The 19,041-nt window shown below is 40.1% G+C and overlaps 2 protein-coding genes across 2 annotated transcripts; both read left to right on the top strand.

The window, feature by feature from the left end:
- Positions 1–609: 609 nt before the first annotated feature.
- On the top strand, positions 610–7,945 carry usf1 (upstream transcription factor 1). The gene is made up of 11 exons (XM_038692795.1): positions 610–651; positions 1,319–1,380; positions 1,544–1,593; positions 2,079–2,191; positions 3,580–3,693; positions 4,807–4,960; positions 5,240–5,327; positions 5,454–5,512; positions 5,608–5,702; positions 5,876–6,004; positions 7,122–7,945. Exons 2-11 carry the CDS (start codon positions 1,373–1,375, stop codon positions 7,209–7,211), a joined length of 900 nt encoding a protein of 299 aa, XP_038548723.1. The 5' UTR covers positions 610–651; positions 1,319–1,372; the 3' UTR covers positions 7,212–7,945.
- A 165-nt stretch (positions 7,946–8,110) lies between these two features.
- LOC119882648 (glucuronokinase with putative uridyl pyrophosphorylase) lies at positions 8,111–18,956 on the top strand. The gene is made up of 23 exons (XM_038692794.1): positions 8,111–8,276; positions 9,715–9,821; positions 10,124–10,168; positions 10,286–10,439; positions 10,584–10,655; positions 10,742–10,830; positions 10,953–11,109; positions 11,450–11,527; positions 13,327–13,418; positions 13,583–13,688; positions 13,785–13,864; positions 13,950–14,018; positions 14,142–14,202; positions 14,336–14,352; positions 14,461–14,518; positions 14,863–14,955; positions 15,045–15,105; positions 15,186–15,299; positions 16,695–16,752; positions 17,068–17,136; positions 17,213–17,276; positions 17,399–17,470; positions 18,366–18,956. Exons 1-23 carry the CDS (start codon positions 8,220–8,222, stop codon positions 18,459–18,461), a joined length of 1,869 nt encoding a protein of 622 aa, XP_038548722.1. The 5' UTR covers positions 8,111–8,219; the 3' UTR covers positions 18,462–18,956.
- Positions 18,957–19,041: the final 85 nt, after the last annotated feature.

The raw sequence follows: 19,041 nt of genomic DNA, 5'->3' as shown, positions 1-19,041 counted from the left end.
TGAAATAAAACATTTAGCTCAGGCAAATGAAAAGTAACTCACAATATTTTTAATTTAATTGTTTTTGCATAAACATAGCAGGATGTTCATTTAATGAGCTTGGCTGCATTTGATAACTTCTGGCGGATAAAAACCTTTATTTCAGCATCATTTTCCTCTGGGAAGCGAGTGCATGCTACCACTTTACAGATCCACCAAACATATTAACAATTGTTTTTGATTAACTTTGCTTTCTGGCATCCTAGGAGATAAATGCAGTGCAAAATTATATTAAAACGGTAAAATTATGCAAACAGTGCAAGCAACGTTAATCTAACGTTATACCATTGCAATTGAGAGCGTTTCACCCCGTGTCCTCTGCCCCGGTAAATGTTTAAAGCACTGCTGACAATATTCTCACACTTGGAAATGATAAAAATCACCACACACAAGTATTTCAGACACAATAGTTCTGCCAAATCTCCACCAAAAATGTGGTAGCATCAAGCTCAGACCGCGGGTCAGATATTCACAATGCTTTGTTAAGAAAGATTTACCCTCAACACTTATGAACTGATCTGGGACAGTGGTGAATTAATTTCCTGTCGCGCATGCGTATAGCAACACCGACGACCGTCTGTTGACAAATATCGGGGGAGGGACCACTGCGGCGTAAGTACATCTTTGTTCAGACTCCAATATATTCAACATAATTCGGCTCTATGTGCATAATATATCCATTTAAATATAATGTACACTGAATGTATCAGCTATTGCGGGCACCGCCCCCACAAAGCTAGAGGAAAGAAAGGCGTTTTGTTAAACATCTGTAAAAACCGCTGGGGCCGACTGGCAATGTAGCAGAAAGGTAGAATCCGTGTCGAGCTAACCACCATGAAACATCTGATTTCCGGTGCAAATCCGCAAAGCAAAATACATTTTTAAGTATCTATTCAAATGTATCTGAATAAAAGAGTATAAATGTTGAAATAAGGACCGCATGTAGGAAAAATCTTGAATTACATAAAAACGCGGTTTCACAACACAGATTTTCATCGCACATATGAACGGCCAGGTACTTTTTCTTTGGTACTCTCTAATTTTGTGATCATATTTTGAAGGAATAGAAGGACAGCTTCCGCTGTCTCCCGTGGTAACGTTCGCTCTGACTCAGCTCGCACAGCTAGCTACCAACAACCCCTTTCTAATACCTTTCCACGGTTAATCTTCTGCTTTATGGTCGCTGGCGTTTAAAATCATATCGATATTCAACAGTGTATAGTTTCGAGCAAAGTTCTTTCCGTCTTTTTATTATCAGACTTATGAACTTGTTTCACAGTCTGGCTGTGGGAGCGAGTGAAGGCGGTCTGCTCGTCCAAGACTGTCGGCAGAAATGAAGAGGTGAGTGGGACTGTGACGCGCGCCATTGTCAACTAATAACAACAATTTCAATACGTTTATAGAGTAGACTTCCAGTCCACTGAATAGCTAGTAGTTAATTAAAATGTTAATTAGTTTATTCAACCACAGCATGAGTTCCTCTCTTGTATTTCCATGTGTGCAGCCAACAGAAAAGCCCTGAACCAGATGGGAGTGTTACCGTCAACGAGGAAGGTAATAAAAACATCTTAACGTTACTACTATTAGTTATTAATTTCAATTTCAATCATTATTGTTTTGTTGAGAGGTATTTAAAGTTATTAAGCATGTACCAAGGGGACATTGTGATATTTGTATGGCGCTTTCATGAGTGAAACACCCCTGTTTCAGGTACTGTCTATGAAAGTTTAAAACTTTTAATGTTATGATATGTCCCGTTAGCTAATGCGTCCTATCCCAGTCCAGTGAAACCCTTTTAAAGCCACTATGAGTGCGTGCACTTGTGGACATTTTAACCATGAAAACATGCTGTGTATGTGCTGTCTGTATATTATTTTCTTATACTCTTTTCCTAACCTGTATGAGCACACAGGCTCTGTGAGGAAACATAATGCACTAATAATATGGTTTTAAGTTGTCTTAAAGCCAGTCTTTCCATGAGCTATTTTTGACAATTACAAAGTTGACTTAACATCTTATGTGGCTCTGTGCTCCATCAGGGTCCGTAGCCACGGCAGAGGATCCGGCAGCTATTGCCACCATTCAGTCTGCTGCCACCTTCACTGACCAACCCATCAAATATCTCTTCAAGACAGAAGGAGCAGGCGGGCAGGTAGGAAGGGGTATTGACAAAAAACATGTGGTCATTTCAGTTAACCTGTGAGCGGTTATTTCAAATATACCGAGGCGTTACTTCCACCAGGAGGCACTTATGTCAGGAGGCTGACATATTCACTGTAAAACAGTATATTACACATGAACACAAATACACTGATGTAAGTCTGCAGGGGGAGGCTGTAGTTCAGGGGAAGTCTATCTAATTTTGGATTAATATTGTAGATAGAGAGCTGAAAAGTAATGACAAAGCACACTGGAGTAAATTTAATGAAGATGTGTGAACAGGAATTAAGTTGTTCCACTTGTTCTATTTAAGCCAATAAAAAAAAAGTAGTTTCCCAAATGTCACTATCCACTCCTACACCCACAAGATATATACAGTACCTTGGGGGCCACATGTCTGTAGCCAAAGGGGACCTCCTCGCCACTCCACCCCAAAAGAAAAACCCCAAACAAACAAGTAAGGGCCAAAAGAAGCTCCTTTTATTGGCCAAGCAGTCATCACAAGGTCCGCCCTCAGGCTGTCCTTGTTGATCAGGTTCACTGAACACTTCTGCTACAGTCACAGCTACAGACTTTGTGATTCCAGAATAGCATTTGAGGCAAAACAAAAAGATTTGATTGGAAATTCATCCAGTTGTCATGAGTGACTTGAGCTTGCACTCAAAATTTATTAGCAAAAATATACTACTACTGGCATTGCAAACATGCAGACAGATTTTAACAAGTGCGTATCTTGTCTGTGATTCACCATTTCTTAATAATAGTGCCAGTCACAGTACCTCCAGGTCTCAGTACTCGTGACCCACTTCACAGACCTAAAAGTTGAAGTTAGATTTAGTTTCTGTATCTGTTGGCTCTACGTTGGCCTGGGCAATAAAACAATAATGCTAATTATCGCAATATAACTTCCTCAATAATAATATAACAGTTGTTCAATATGTCGTCAATAAATATTTGATTAAATTCATTAGATACACAAACTAATTATCACTTAATTTTTCTAGTAAGATGTTTATTTTGTTGAGGAAAAGGGACTGAAAAAAAAGTTAATCTTGTAATAAAAAAAAAAGATTTTATCATAATTGTTTTAAATGTTATATGTTAAGTGATTCCCTGTTTGGCATCAAGTATTTGTCACGTTCTGACATTAAAGTTTAACCACACAATTTACCATCTGGCCCTTCAGTTGTCACTCGGGCAAAATTCAGCCTTTAGACTTGAAGAAATAATGATTTGACATTTAGCGTGATAATTATCGATATTGAATGATTTGAATTATTATTTTTTGCCACATTGCACAGCCCTAGCTCTACGGTTGTGTATATGTCCCCTTAGTGATAATGAAATATTGACCACTCAGTGTAGTGTGTTGTGTTCCAGGTGACCTACAGAGTGATCCAGGTGTCAGATGGCCAGTTGGAGGGTCAGACAGATGGAGCTGCAGCAGTCAGCCTGGTCGCTGGTTTCCCTGCAACCACTCAGACTGTCACGCAGGTGAGAACAGGACATTGACCTACCACAGCCAAGTGGCAGTCGCACACAGTCTGCCTCTGTAACATAATCATCTTCAAGTGTAAACATTTAAAATAATTATATATATAAATAATTGCACTTAACATTGTTCTTGTGTGTTTTCATAATGTAAATTGCTTTTTTATCATCATTAGCATAATTTCATATCACCAAACGCAAGTTGGCTTTGGTGCATGTGGCTTGCGTGTGGTGTAGGGCATCTTAAATTGTGATCTTACAAGCGGGAAGTACCCAAATACTGAAGAATGCCACAAAAGTTCTTAAATTTAAGATCTGTTTGTTCTCCTCTTTTTTTTTTTAAACATAGGACACAAGCCTTCTCTTGTCTGGATTAAAATGCTTGCTTTCTATAGAGGCACATGAGGGGGTAGGGCTGGACCCGAATATTTGAATATTCGATCGTTGGGTACACATTCGGTTTTCAATTTTGAGATTCGAATATTGAGGGGTTTTTTTGTGCGCCTGACCTCTAGCAGTGAACGTAAACACTCCAGTTCCCATCAAAGAGAAAACAAAATGAATCCCTCAGCTGTGTGGGAGCACTTTAAAATCCTGTCTGCTCTCCCTGTACCCCCGCTAAACTATTCCCGGATTCTGCTCTGGACCTGCTCAGATCAGACTCTCTCACTCTGGACTCTCAGGGACAGTTCTCCCTGCTCTGCGCAGCAGCCACCAACCTGGTTCGGCACACAAGCGGGGCGAAGCTTTCGAAGCTTTGAAGCCCAAAAAATGACATTCGGGTCAGCCCAATGAGGGGACAGGTTGAACAGGTTCAGTTCCACCCTCTTGTCATTGATATACTAATTTAATTGCTTAAAAAATTTAAATAATTATAAAATATTATATATAAAATAAACAATTAATTTAAATTAATTGTTGCAGCTCTATTCAGTCACATTCAGCATTTAGAAATGTTGATTCAGAAGCTTTTAAATGCATCCAAGATGAAACACACTTTTCTATCCACAGCAGCAACTGCCCTGACAGTAACGCGCACAATGCCCGACAGATGTGACCTTTCGTTTGGTACCGGTTGAACAGTGCAACATTAGACTATTGTCTCTTTGATGTCAGGCTGTGTTCTCCCAGTCCGAGGGGTTGGAGGGAGACGGCAGCGCAGAGACACAGTACACCTACTACCCCGCCACCATTGCAGACGCCACCACTGGCACCATGGTGACCACAGTGCAGGCCTCTGACACACTGCTGGGCCAGACCACACCCACAGGTAATTTCTGACCATATATAAAGCCTGGCACAAAACTAACACAGAGTGTGCGTACACTAACGCTTATGCTTTTATCTTCTTCCTCGAAAAATACAGGCCAAAGCCATTTTCATCTGATTCTGGCTTTGTAAAATCTACACAGCAATAATAATCATGCCCATGAAATATAATGGATAATACCTGATACAATTAAGTAAATGAAATAGTCTGCCCATCACTTAAAGGCGTTATGGTGGGTGAATTCTTCTCTGCAGCTGACAGCGGTCTTTTGCTTTGCAGGGCAGCTTTATGTGATGATGTCACCCCAGGAAGTTTTGACGGGTTCCAATCAAAGGACAATCGCACCTCGCACTCAGCCATACATAGCGTAATTGCATCATGATTTAACAGATTTACAGCACTGTTGTAACTAAGTTGAAGTTGTAAATTTCAGCTAAATTTAGGAAATCATATACATCCATATCGATCCTTATCGAGCTAATATATTTTCTAGAAAACAAGAGGCTCCTCGGGCTTCCAGAGACGAGAAACGACGAGCCCAGCACAACGAAGGTTAGTGCAAGAAGTTGGAGTTATAGCTGTTTTTACTACATATATCTGGTATGAGTGATGGAGCGAAGTCTCAAATTGAAACGTTGTTCCAACAGTTGAGCGCCGGCGCAGAGACAAGATCAACAACTGGATTGTGCAGCTGTCAAAGACCATTCCAGACTGCAACATTGACTATACCAAGACAGGACAGGTGAGTTCAGCTCAGACTTAGACTCCACGCTTCATTGAAGTCTGGCAAAGATGAGAAATCCAGTGAAAGCTTTTTACTCTTAGGATGTCCTGTTAACAAATAGTTTTTAGTAGAAAAGCTTGAGAAAGAAAAACAGAGGCGAGTTATGAAAGTTCTCCTGTGTCTTGTCTCAGAGTAAAGGGGGAATCTTGTCCAAAGCCTGCGAGTACATCAAGGAACTCCGACAGAGCAACCTGAAGCTGGGGGAAGATATCAGCACTCTGGATCGACTCAGGATTGACAACCAGCTACTTAGACAGGAGGTGTGTCTGCTTGTGTTTTCGGTTTGCCAGTATTTGGGGCTAAAGCTGTCAAGTGTCATTAATCTTTGCCTCTGTACAAGATTTGAAAGGCTGGCTTGTTGCTAGTGTGAAATGGTCTGCATAGACTAATCCTCCTGCTGATTTAGGTGCTCTGGCCATTATTGCAGAGGCTGAACAGATGTACTCTGTTACTACTGACAGATAGTCTTAGTGAAGTTTGACTTTAAAACACGTATGTGAGATTGGATATGACAATGCATTGGGGGATAAGAAATTATGTTTTTGTCTGACCTCCACAGTCTAGATGCAGTGGACTGGGATTGGTGAGTGGTCGGTTGTTGGCATGGCACTCAGAAGGATTTAATGGAGATTGAGTGTAAAACCCAAATATATTCAGATTACTGTAGTGTAAGACAAAGACAGGGAGCAAATCCTCACATTTGAGAAGCTGGAACCATCAAATGTTTGGCACTCTCACTTAAAAATGGACTTTCTCAAAATAGTTCCCGATAAATTTCCTTTAGATCAACTAATAGATAAGTTGACTAGTCGTAAATGATTTCACGGAGCAGAGACTTGTGGATTTTGCTTTCTGTTTTTCTCTAAAGTTTAAGTTTACTTTTAAGAGCAGCTGATAAAATGATTTGCAGGTGAAACAACGTCTAGCCATCTGTTACACTTACGTTAAAAAAAATGTTTCGATCATAAACTTTATTACGGAAGCCCTAAGCGGCCATCGCTTCAAATATTTTTTTGCTTCGTTTTCCTGTGATAAAGGGATAACAAACCATAGCTGAATACAGGGGTCGTCAGGTGCGTTTCTTTGGGATAATTTCCATGAAACTGAAAACCACACTGAAACTATCATTAAATGTTCCTGCTGACCCCCATGCACCCTCATCCCTAATATGTGCACTGAAAGCCAGGATATCACTTCTAAAGCAGATGATTCTAATAAACACCAACTATCAGCCTGATGTAGAAAGCCAAACTTCCTTTTTTCATAGACATTGCATTCCTGATAGAAAGTCATAAATCAGCTGATGTGTCATTAATGAGTCATCATTACTTCATCTTACTTCATCGCAACTGTATTATTTGTATTTCTGTTGCTCAGGTGGAAGACTGGAAGTCCAAGAATCAGATCCTGAGGAACCTGCTGCGACAGCATGGCATTGTGGGATCATCCAGCACAGATCCCCAGTAAGAAGCCTGTTGCCAACGGGTATTTGAAGACAACCACGTATAGGCCAAAAGAGTACTTGAAATGCTTTGAGATACTTTATTTGTGAACGAGTGTGCACAAAAAAAAAAGTGATGGGGGGGGGGGGTTGAATATTTTCAAAAATATTCAAATCCAGTTTCTTTGCTAAATGACACCTTTTGGATATTCTCTTTGATGCTTTTTACAAAATTGAAATCCTTTGCCTGGTGGATATCGCCCAATCATAATAACATGACGGAAACATTGAACATGAGTTTAACAAAGCCTTCATTGAATGCCTTCCTCCACAAACATTATGATTGTTCATTAACCTCCAGTACAGTAAGCTCTAAAACATGACCAACTGCTCATGTCAGTTTCTTTAACTTAACCTCTGCAGTACTGTGCTTCTCTGCATCAAATGCACTCTTGTAATTGTCTCAGAAAAACATTGTATTCATGCTTTGACTTTTCATCTTTTATCAATATCACATTTGACCAGTTAATACAAAGTTTGTCATCCAGTTAAGCTATTTTGCTTTGTATATTTGTATGTTTCATGAAACCTCACTGGAGACAATAATTGCATTGCAACAATGTAACTAACTAAATAAACAGGAGTTGTTAAGCATTGCATTGTAGGTAGGCTATGTATGTCTTTATAATAAAAGAACTCAAACAATATACTGTATGTCATAAATCATGTATGTTTATTAAAGTGGGTAAATTGGTTAAAACATGTTGAACATATTTTTATTTGCATCTAAGTTATTAGTATAGATTGTGTGTGCGTGAACAGTATTTATCTTAATGTCTGTAGCAAGAAGATGAACCGCTATAAGTGGTTAATAAGTGGTGAGTCTATGTTTTATTGTGAAGGTTCTTTGCGGAAGTACATCAGTTCATTGACGCTGGGAAAATTGAGCACTCGTAGGTACCGTAGATATATTCTCAGCAGCTGCACTCTGTTTTTATTTATTTAAAGTAACATCAGAACAAATTGTTTCATCAATGATCTGTATACTGCTGGTAGCCGGCCACGGCACTGTCTTAGAGACACAAATTAAGGTAAGTAGGTTAAATGTTGCAGGAGAAAGGAGATAACTCGATGCAGTGCAAAGGTCGCATCGGTTGTGAAGCGGTCGTACTACAGTAAGCCGAAGAGCCTAAAGGAATGTGACATTAAACCCTTGGTCACTTGTTAGCCAGCGTGTAAACGTGTCAAACCGCCGTCCAGGACGGTTAACGGAATAGTGAGGATGCGCCTGTGCATCCGGCTTATATCTGACTCAACAACCACAGCGTAATGTTTGTCAAATGACATTTTTATCACTGGCTCACACTGTTTCACTGGCCCCTACAGGGGTGGAATGAAAAATTACGACGCTGAAGCTAGCTTCCCGATTCGACAGTTAAGGGTGAAGTTAAGGGGAACTTAAGTGAAAGAAAACTTGCGTTGCTGAGCGACCGAATCTCTGTTTTTTGCCTACATGTAAAAAAGGAAGATAAATTGTCATTTAAATCATTTTCACAAATTGAATAAAGGTTTCACAAATCTGAAACTATGTTTGTTTGAAACTTTAGCCTCTTTGGACAATCTAGTCCAGATTTGAGAGCTCTAGGTATAGTGGTTTTGGATCTGGACCTGGTCTGATGTGGTCTGCATTCGAAAAAAGCAGTGAAATTCTCCTTTAAAGCATTTTCACAAATTGAATAAAGGTTTCACAAATCTGAAACTATGTTTGATTGAAACTTTAGCCTTTCTGGAGTAATCTAGTCCAGATTTGAGAGCTCTAGGTATAGTGGTTTTGGATCTGGACCTGGTCTGATGTGGTCTGCATTCGAAAAAAGCAGTGAAATTCTCCTTTAAAGCATTTTCACAAATTGAATAAAGGTTTCACAAATCTGAAACTATGTTTGATTGAAACTTTAGCCTTTCTGGAGTAATCTAGTCCAGATTTGAGAGCTCTAGGTATAGTGGTTTTGGATCTGGACCTGGTCTGATGTGGTCTGCATGTGGAGAAAAAGCAGTGAAATCACCCTTTTGTGATTTTCACAAATAAAATAAGGTCTTTTCAAATCTAAAATAGTGTTTCAGACAGCGTTAAGGCTTTGCCTAAAATGCATAACAGCTTTCACAGCAGTAAAAGGTGCTAAAAACGGAGATTCGGTCGCTCAGCAACGTAAGTTAACTTTCAACTTTAACTTTTCCCTTAATCGGAATCCAGCTTAAGCGTCGTTAAAAAAATTGTAGGTATTTGAAGGGAAAATGTTTGTGAAAATGAATGCCGTTTGTTAGAGAATCCTGTAGTTGACGCGACAGCCGTAAGTATTTTAAACAAACTAACGTTACGTGTCTTTACAAAGAAACACAGCATAACGGAGCTTGTTTCTTTCATTAAATTTGCGAGGTAACAGCATGATTAAATGTTTTGCATATACGGACATGGTGATGTGTAACCTTTAGATTGAGTCCAGCTGTTTTCCCCCACCTCTCCTCACTCAGAATGATGACACAGGCTTGTACAGCCACTTGACCGGTGTACCAAAGGCCTTACTTCCTGGCATTGGAGGAAAGAAGATCCTTGATTTTTGGTGGGAAACAGTCAAGATGTGCGTAACAGTGGCAAGTGGCCCAAACATCAACAGGCCTAAAGTCTATTTATCAATTGAGTCATAGTTTGTATCCCCATGTCTGGCTCACTTCTTCTAATTGCCTCTCTGATTTTTCCCCATACATATTTATTATAATAATGTTTCATATTCATTTTACATTTGTAATCTCTAAAAATCTATTTTATATTTATATTTCTTGACTTTTTATTTTCTTATTTATCTTATTGTTATGCACCACAGTGGCAAATCCTAATGTGAAAACTTCCTTGGCAATAAACCTGATTCTGATTTCTCTCCAGGCGGCAGCTGTTCACAGAAGTGTATCTGGTCACTAATGCAGACAAGTGAGTTCTAACTGTTGCATGACCCAACTGGTGTTGATTCTGCAGTTTTTCACAGTTTGATGCCAAAGGCGTTTTTAATCTGCTCTTGCCCTAATCTTATTCTGTTACACTGACCAGGTATAAGCACTATGAGCGCTGGGCGACAGCTAATGACTTCCCGGTGGAGAACGTGGTAAATGACGGCAGCACTACCTTGGAGGACCGCCTCGGGGCCGTGGCTGACCTGGAGCTGGCCATACGCAGCCGCAAGCTGGAGGACGACATCATGGTGGTACGATGAATCTGCCTGTCTTTAACGTTTGAGGGTGTCCATTCTCACAACTGCTCAGTTACGTTTCATTGTGATGACCTGGTGAACTCTTATAGAAATTATAAGGCCTATCATACGTTGAGGATTTTCTTTTTGTGTAAGCAGATTGCAGGAGACATGCTGTGTGCAGACCAGAACTTTGACATTGCGCAAGTTATGCGCTTCTTCAGGTCCAAGGTGAGATTTACTTAGATACAAATGTGCACCATGGGTGATGTCATGAGCAACATGCAGTAGCCCATTCTTTTGTGTCTGTGCTGCAGCCTGGAGAGCTGATGATATACTACGAGCTGGAGGAAAGTGAGAAAAGCAGCTCCAGGGGCATTGTGGAGGTATGCCCTGACACCAACAGGTGAGAAGTTTTTTTGCTTTAGTCCCATAATGCACTGTACTTTTTGTTGGATGTGACATACACTTTGGACGTGTCACTGTGTTGCAGATTTGAGTTTAATCCATTGCAGTTTTATGAATCAGGATAACTCGTTTCTTGGAGAAACCAAAGGAAGAGCTGACAGAATCCCGGCTGGCCAGCGTGGTGTTTTACTGCTTCCAGAGAGACACACTGTCCCACCTGACTCACTTCCTCAACCTGCAGCCTCAAGCCACAGACAGGTCCTTTGGACGATTCTGGGTGCGTAATTGCTAATAAATGTTATTTCAGATAAAATTATTACTTTCTGTTATTGTTATATCATACAGTATTAAATTACACCTATATGGCTTCAATCCTCAAAGTCACTCAACTGTAAGTTTTGGCCAAGTTCCTCTGTGTTTCATTTTCCACCAAAACTCCCAACCCCTCCACTGAATGTTCCTGTACAAACTAAATCAATTACTAGATCTTCTGTAAAACATCTTAGACAATTATTAGACACTCTACTGTGACCACTGGGGAATCTAACTACTGACTTAGTCAATTTTGACTAACTTAGATTAAACTTAGCCCTACAACTTGTTGCCTGTCTTTTCAGGAGTGGCTCATTAATGAGAAGCAACTGGATGTGTTTGGGATGAAGCTTCCGACTGGCTTCCAGCTCATTGGTCAAGTGGTTTGTATCCGTACCTAAGCTCTGTTTTTGTCACACAGCATTGCCTTCTGCAAATCCATAAATTATAAGGGACAACGAAAAATAATGATCAAAACAATGATCATTAGACTTTAAAAAAGTGCTCCATCCATTTAGTAAGACATTCTTATAACACTGTTGTCCTCGCAATGAACAGTTTTTTAAATTAGGACCAAAATCGATGCAGTAGAACCAGAGATCTTTTTATTCCTTGCATTCTTCTTCTTTTGTCAAAACATGATGCCTGCCACCTCTTTGAAATCAGTGGATTTCCCCTTTAACTTGCAAAGCCAAACATATTGCAGTGTGTTAAAGCTGCACTAAGCAGTTTTGCAAGTGGCAGGATGAGAAACTGCTTAAATATTTTACACTTTGAAAGCTGTCATTACCCAGACATCTTGTAATGTGACATCTGCTGCAAACTGGGCAATCAGTCCTTAATGTGTTCTACTTTTTCTCAAAATATCAGAGTAGAGTCTGAACTAGATGAATTTGAATACATGTGCCAAATGGATAAGGTTAGAAGCGAGAGAGTACATTTCCTATTACAGTTTTTCACAACTGCTTAAATAGATTTCTGAAACAGAGGTGCAGTTTTCAGAACACTGGGAGCAATCATCAAACTTAATTTGTCCTGCAAAGGGTACTGTTTCAGCATGACATATGACACTGTTTCTACTCTAAATATAAATAAAGTCCAGTGTCCTCTACAGCCAAATAAATAAAGTCATGCGCTATGGCAACTGCAGTGAGTTGTAGATGCGACAGCCAGCAGCTCCCTCAAACCTTGCTATGTTGTTGTTTTAATATGTATTTTTCTTTCACTTTTATCCCTGAAACATGATAATGTATGATGGAAACACACTCATCAACATCAGAAAATGCAGTGCAGTGATCGGATTGAGTGACTCTTAAATTCATCCTGAGCCCTGCACCATGCAATGTATTTAATTTTTGAATATCATAAAGGGAGATACAGGCTGCAGTTCATTTTACATTCCTGTCACTGGTTTGTCACTGACATTGTTTTACCTTTCTTGTCCCTATTCACAGGGAGAACCTTTATATGTTACAGTAATGTAAAACAAAAATGAAAGACTACATTAAACTACATTTGACGACGCCCTCATACCGAAACAACAAAATAGGTCGATTATTAATGATTCCAGAACGAATATATGTGATCGTTGGAAAGTGCCAGTCCAGTGACAGGCGGACCGGACCTTAACTAAGTCATGTCACATAAGTCACATGACGTTAAACACGTGTCTTACATTGTGATACAGTTGCAGTTTGGTTAGATTTAGGCATCAAAACTACATTATTAGATTTAGCAAAAGATCTGGTTTGGGTTAAAATAAATAAAAATAAAAGTGTGTGTCGTAAGTCACGTGACGTAAGTATGTATGCATAACATTATGTAACAAAACTTTAAATAAGTCAACATTCACTCGGTTTTCCACGGGACTTGAACTCGACAGTAACTCAAACCATTAGAAAACCGGTGGAATCCACTGGGTCAAGCAACAAGAAATACATTTAATGTGGGAGAATCAAGTTTGGATTGGAGAAGTGCACATAGAGTTTAGAGAATAATTATTTTCATTTGCATGTTGTGCAAAGTGAGAAAAACTACTGTTGTCTAAAGCTCCCTCGGTCCACTTAATACTCTCTTGGAAGCTGTTTTTGTCTGTTGAGATGATAAGTGGATTTGCGTATTCCTCCTTTGTAGTTTAGTTTTTACATTTCCTCTAATAACATGCTTCTTCTTGACGTCTCAGGGCCTATCCAACTACACCAAGTGGCTCACCCACTACTCCACCAAGCAACAGGACAATCCTGCTAAACCAATCACATGCCGATCATATGCCAGGTGAGAGAACACCAACACAAATTACTCTCACTGCACTTGGTTTGAATTTAGCTCAGATTACTGTGGGGTTTTCCGACTCACAAATAAAAGCCTCTTTCTGCTTCTCAACTCCCAACAAGAGCACACTCTTAAGAATTAATTTCCAAATATGTGGTGACTCACAGGGTTGGATTAATGGGGAATCCCTCAGACGGCTTCAATGGGAAAACCATCGCTATGTCCATCTCTAACTTCTGGGCGGAGGTCACGCTAGTGGAGAGCCAGACTTTGGTAACACACACACATCTCTATGCACACTCATAAGCTAAAACACTTTCATCAGGGACATACTGTGCAAAGGTCATGTGAATTCCTGTGACTTTTTAGGTTTTAGTCCCTCATCCACTGAATGACCCCACGGAGTTCGGAAGCTTGCAAGATCTGTTCTGTATCAGCAGGAAGGAAGGGTGTGTACGTGGTGAGCTGAAATACATGACGGAGTTGCTCATGTTCAGGCTTTTTTCAAAATGTCCTGTTCATCATCCACTGCAGGTACCTGGGAGGTCTGCGGCTGCTGCAGGCAACCTGTAAGAAGTTCTACCAGTTCTGCTCCAAGCAAGGGTGAGCCAGGGTGACAGTCTTTATGCCGAGCTAAGCTTACCCTAAGCTTGAAGAAAAAGCTTTCACTGCTAATGCTCATTCAGTGTCTGCTGTCTGTGTGTGTGTGTGTTTTTTTTCCTGTAGTATTGCTTTGACAAAGCAGAACTTCACACTGAAGTACGACACCAACATTCCTCGGCAAGTGGTGGGGATCTATTTAAATCCTGGTTTCTCAGAAATAAACACAGCGTGAAATGTGAAAATGTTAAATTAAAGTATGCTCACCCTTTATGGAATGCGCTCTAATGATGAAATTATCTTTGTCTGTTTTAATGAAGGGCCTTGCTGGAAGCAGGTAAATAGTCATATTTGGTGATTTCTTATTGGTAGAGCAAAATTTAAAGTTAACTTTGCACACATTGACTTGAATAATTTACTTGGTCACAACCCTCTTTTTTCTCAGTGCCATCGTCTCAGCCACCCTGAAGTGTCTTATGAAATTCTACAACATCACAGACAATGTAAGGATGGTACATATTTTTCCCATCTGTGTTTTGAGTTATCCCTTGATTTCCCCGTCATTCTGTCACTCCTTCCACTATATGCTATTGTCAAAACCTCTGACAGCTTCAGTTCAGCCTCCCTCCTCTGCTGAGCCTGGTGGAAGCCGACAGCTTTGAAGTTTTACACTGTATAAGTTTTAAAAGTCACGTTCAGGACGTCATTGTCAGAGCCTTTTTAAAAACCACCTGAGGCGAAAGACTGTTCCAACCAGTAATTAAAAAGTCTCACCACAAGAAAAACAAATTAAAATAAATGTGAAACTGACAAAAAATGCACCTACTCAATCTTTCATACACTCCAGGATCTCCCAAAGCCGATCCGAGCCAACTTCATCCTCAACGTGGAGACTGATGAACTTTTCATCACTGCTGGCCTGCAGGACAGAGTCGTTCAGGTCAGTAACAGAGTCAACGCTACACAAGCATGTCAGTAAGCTTTAGTTGAATTTAATAGCATGAACTGTTTGCCCCTTTGTCTTTGCAGGTCTACGAAGGCTTAGTCTACATGGATTTCAACAAGGAGCTCATGGAAGAGCAGGGCTACGGTACTGAGGTCACCGCCTATCTGTAGATGCTAGGTATATGATGCAAATTTTGTTTAAGTTTGTGTGTTTAACATTCTCAGGGAACTATGTTTCTCTGGACATGAGTGGGCTCCCACCGTTCTGGCTGGCTTACCTGAGCGACCCCAGTGACTCTGGACGCATCCACAGCAACGTCCGACAGCGCTGGCTCAGTGGTATGTCTAAAATGTCTCCAAAAACAAGGGATGTACCAAAAGGGTTTTTGATTCTGATATTTTGAAAAGGAGATGATGAAGTAAGTCGTATTTTTTAGCGATATCAAAGCTGTCGGTCAGTCCACCACTTGGATATCTCAAATATCTCAGCAATTATTAGATGGATTTCCATAAAATGTGGTAACGATACCCACCATCCCCAGAGGATGAAACCTGATGACTTTGGTGATCCCCTGACATTTGCTGTAGCGCCACTCTGAGGTTCACATTTGTGCCTTTAGCCACCAAATCACCAGGATAATCCACTCAGCATCAATCCGGCTTTCCAGGGAGTCCTGGGTGCATTCATAAATGACATTGTTGATACAAACTTTTCCTCTAGCGCAGCGGTTGTCAGAGTGGGGTCCAGGGACCCCCAGGGGTCCTTGAGGGGGCTCCAGGAGGTCCCCAGCAAAAAGGGGACTCATTTATTTTCACTATACATTCCATCCATAAGTAACACAATGAAAAAACATATGACTATTTTGGTCATGGGTTGCATACACTTTCTGTAATAAAACATAAAAGAAAAAATCCTATCAGATGGAAGGCCCTAAGACAAAATCTTATCAAATAGGGGTCCGTGGTCTAGTTTGTGTCAGTTTAGAGGGCTTTGACAAGAAAAAGTTTAAGTCAATGGTCTAACGCCTTCATCTCTTCAGTGCTAATTAGCCAATGTTACTATGCTAACACACTAAACTAAGATAGTGAACATGGCAGGAATAGCTGCCAAACATCAGCACGTTAGCACTGTCCTTATGACCACGTTAGCATGCTGACGTTAGCATTTACCTCAAAGCACCGCTTTGCCTAAATACAGGATAACAGAGCCAATAGCATGGCCGTAGACATGGCTGTCTTGTACTATATCCCTGTGTGAAATGTTTAATTTGTCATTTCAGTTTCATTTTCTTTTCATGTATTCAGTTTTAATGGCACAAAGTATTCCTCACTGATTTCAGAAAAGCAACACATTTGACATTTTTTAAAATAATGTTCTAACCCATGTGCGTATTTAAATCTTCCTGTTCCTTTAAGGCAGTGGTTCTAACGCTGTGGGGTGGAACTAAGTTGAATGAATATGATTTATGTACGGAAATAAAAAAAATTAAGAGTGTGCTGACCTGAATCATTAATTTTATTTCAATCAAATTCGACTGGGCTCCTTTTGTTATTTGTTTGTCCCCCAATTTTGTTAATTGATTGATTGATTGATTGGGGCATGCACTTTTTTTTGCTTCTGATTGGGGGGCCTGCTAGAAAAAGCTTTAGAACCACTGCTTTAAGGAGTTATAAAAATGGAAACACATTGGCTCATTTGTTGAGCTACTTTCACGTTGCTCCATCTTTCCACAGGGGAGCCTCTGGTAGTTGAGGCCATGAAGACTTTTGCTGAGCTCACTGATCAAGCAAGGTTGGTTTGAGCACTTCAGAAATGGATTGTTGCTCAAAAATAAATGCATTAAATAGCAGTGGAGGTTAGGTTTTGTCCTAAAAAAAAACAGGGCAACATAAATAACCATCAGATTAATTGGCTCTTGGCTTTCTAAAATGTTGCGTAAAATGTATATGCACTGTGAGTTCTGATACAACATGCAAAGGGTTACTTTGCTGCAATGCAGCTGACAAAAATGTGCCTAGTTTTTGTCTTTGTGGTTGCATTTGAGCAGCTAAGAACATTTGTGGTGAAACTTCAACTCAGCACTGATTGAGAATGTTCTCCCCTCAGGACGGCTCTACAGGAGAGAGAGTGGAGCCGACTGGCCCAACTGATGGACCAGAACTTTGAGCTGCGGAGGTAAAAAGTATATTTTGATATGAGGCATTCATATTACAGTGTACACTCGCAGCTAAAGTAACAACACATCCCACAGGTCTGTCTACACTGATGACTGTCTGGGTCCTGGGAATCTCAAGATGGTTGAGCTGGCGAGGCAGGTAGGCGCCACTACCTGCAACCAGCAGAGAATGTTTTATTGAACAGTATTTCCTCCAGCTCCGTCTGCCTGCAGGAGTGTTTTGTATTTATGCATTCATTAAGTTTTTGCTGCTTCTCACAGTTTGGCTCGGCGGTGAAGTTACCTGGCAGTGGGGGGGCTGTGGTGGGTCTGTGTCTGGATAATGCAAGACTGGTAAGGCTGCACTGCGTGGAAGTTGTCTTTAGCTGACAGTCCCTTTCCATGCCTGTTGTCTTGGTTAGCCCAGAGATCTGTGGGTTTACAAAATGTATTTATTTATTTCATTTAAAATCAAATTTAAGTCAGAGCAAAATTCTAAACAGCCACGAGTCGAGTTTCTGATGTAATCAAAAGAAATCAGCTTCAGTTTCTCTGCTACATGAAAGATGGACTTTGTCTTTTGTGTCATCCGAAAAAATATAATGTGTTGTTTGTATGGAAGATTCGTTATGGGAAATCTTTACATTGCTTTTTGGTAACATTCCTAAAACATTAACAGATGTGTCTTTTATGATCCACAAACAAAAAAAGCTGTAATCTTTCATTTTAATGTTTTACTGGAGAATGTTTTTTTTTAATTATTATTATAGCTTTTCTAAGTCTTGCACTCATACTGGCATTTAGATGACTTGAAAACAAAAGGAACATCAGTTCTTTTTTCTGCACATTTTTGCCAAGTGCTGAAACTAATATATAATATATCAGAAAGAAAAATGGGAGTTTAACCAGCTAAATAAAAATATCTGTGAAAATTCAGTCAACCTGCAATTTCTGGTGGCTGGGGCCAAACAGCTTGTGATATGAGAAAAAGATCTGGAGATAAATCATCATCATTTTAAAATGTTTTTCAGTGAAAATGAAAAGCAAAAATTACTGTTCCTGCTGCAACTGATACAGCAATTGTAGACTGACCTGCTCATTTATTTTGTGCTTGATGAGAGACTTATCTAAGTCTTTAGATCTCTGCTACATTTGTAATTAACCTGTTCTGAGTTGTACATCGTGTCATAGGGTGGTAGGGTGACACCAGTGCCCTGCTCTCTGACGCAGTCTGTGTTTGGCCCACTAGGTGGAGATGAGGCAAGCTTTCCAGGAGGCAGGCTGTGTCTTCTGTGTCATTGTACCATACAACCCATCTGCCAGCACCGTCGGGGGCCAACACTAACCTCACAACTCCCCACGACTCACTCAGGCTACCCAAGGCCAACTCATGGCTATTGGCTGGATATGGCACAGTGTGGCCCTCAATCTCATTTCACAGGACCTATTACAACGGACAGCAGAGATCACAATCAGTTACATGAAATGATGTGAAAGCCATAATAAAATAAAAAAAAGAATCAGGGTTGCTATCAGGATCTTTACTCTGTGGTGATATTATGTGTAATAATTGACCAGATTAGTCAAACACCAGGCATTGCTTCACTTTGTTCCTAGAAAATGAGAGAATCTGCACTATTCAAAGTTTTCTGGCAAATTATCTGGCAATTATCAGGACCATTTAAAGTGTAGTGACCTAACGCCAATATCATCCACAACCATGTAAAAATGTAATTATTTTTCTACATGTGTAATACAGCAATTGTATAGACTATAATTCCCTTATGTTTGTATAACGAATGTCATTTTTGTACACAAATTAAAACTGTTTTTAAAAGCTCTTGGTGTTTTGTCATATGCTGTGTAGAGTGTAAACCCGCTTTGGCCCCTCTAACCCTGTGTATCCTGCTGTGTTGTGTTCCGTC

Source organism: Micropterus salmoides, unplaced genomic scaffold (assembly GCF_014851395.1).
Source record: "Micropterus salmoides isolate LMB-PRFRI ecotype aquatic unplaced genomic scaffold, ASM1485139v1 Ms_hic_scaffold_3, whole genome shotgun sequence".
Lineage (NCBI taxonomy): Eukaryota > Metazoa > Chordata > Actinopteri > Centrarchiformes > Centrarchidae > Micropterus > Micropterus salmoides.
This window is presented reverse-complemented; position numbering and strand designations above follow the sequence as displayed.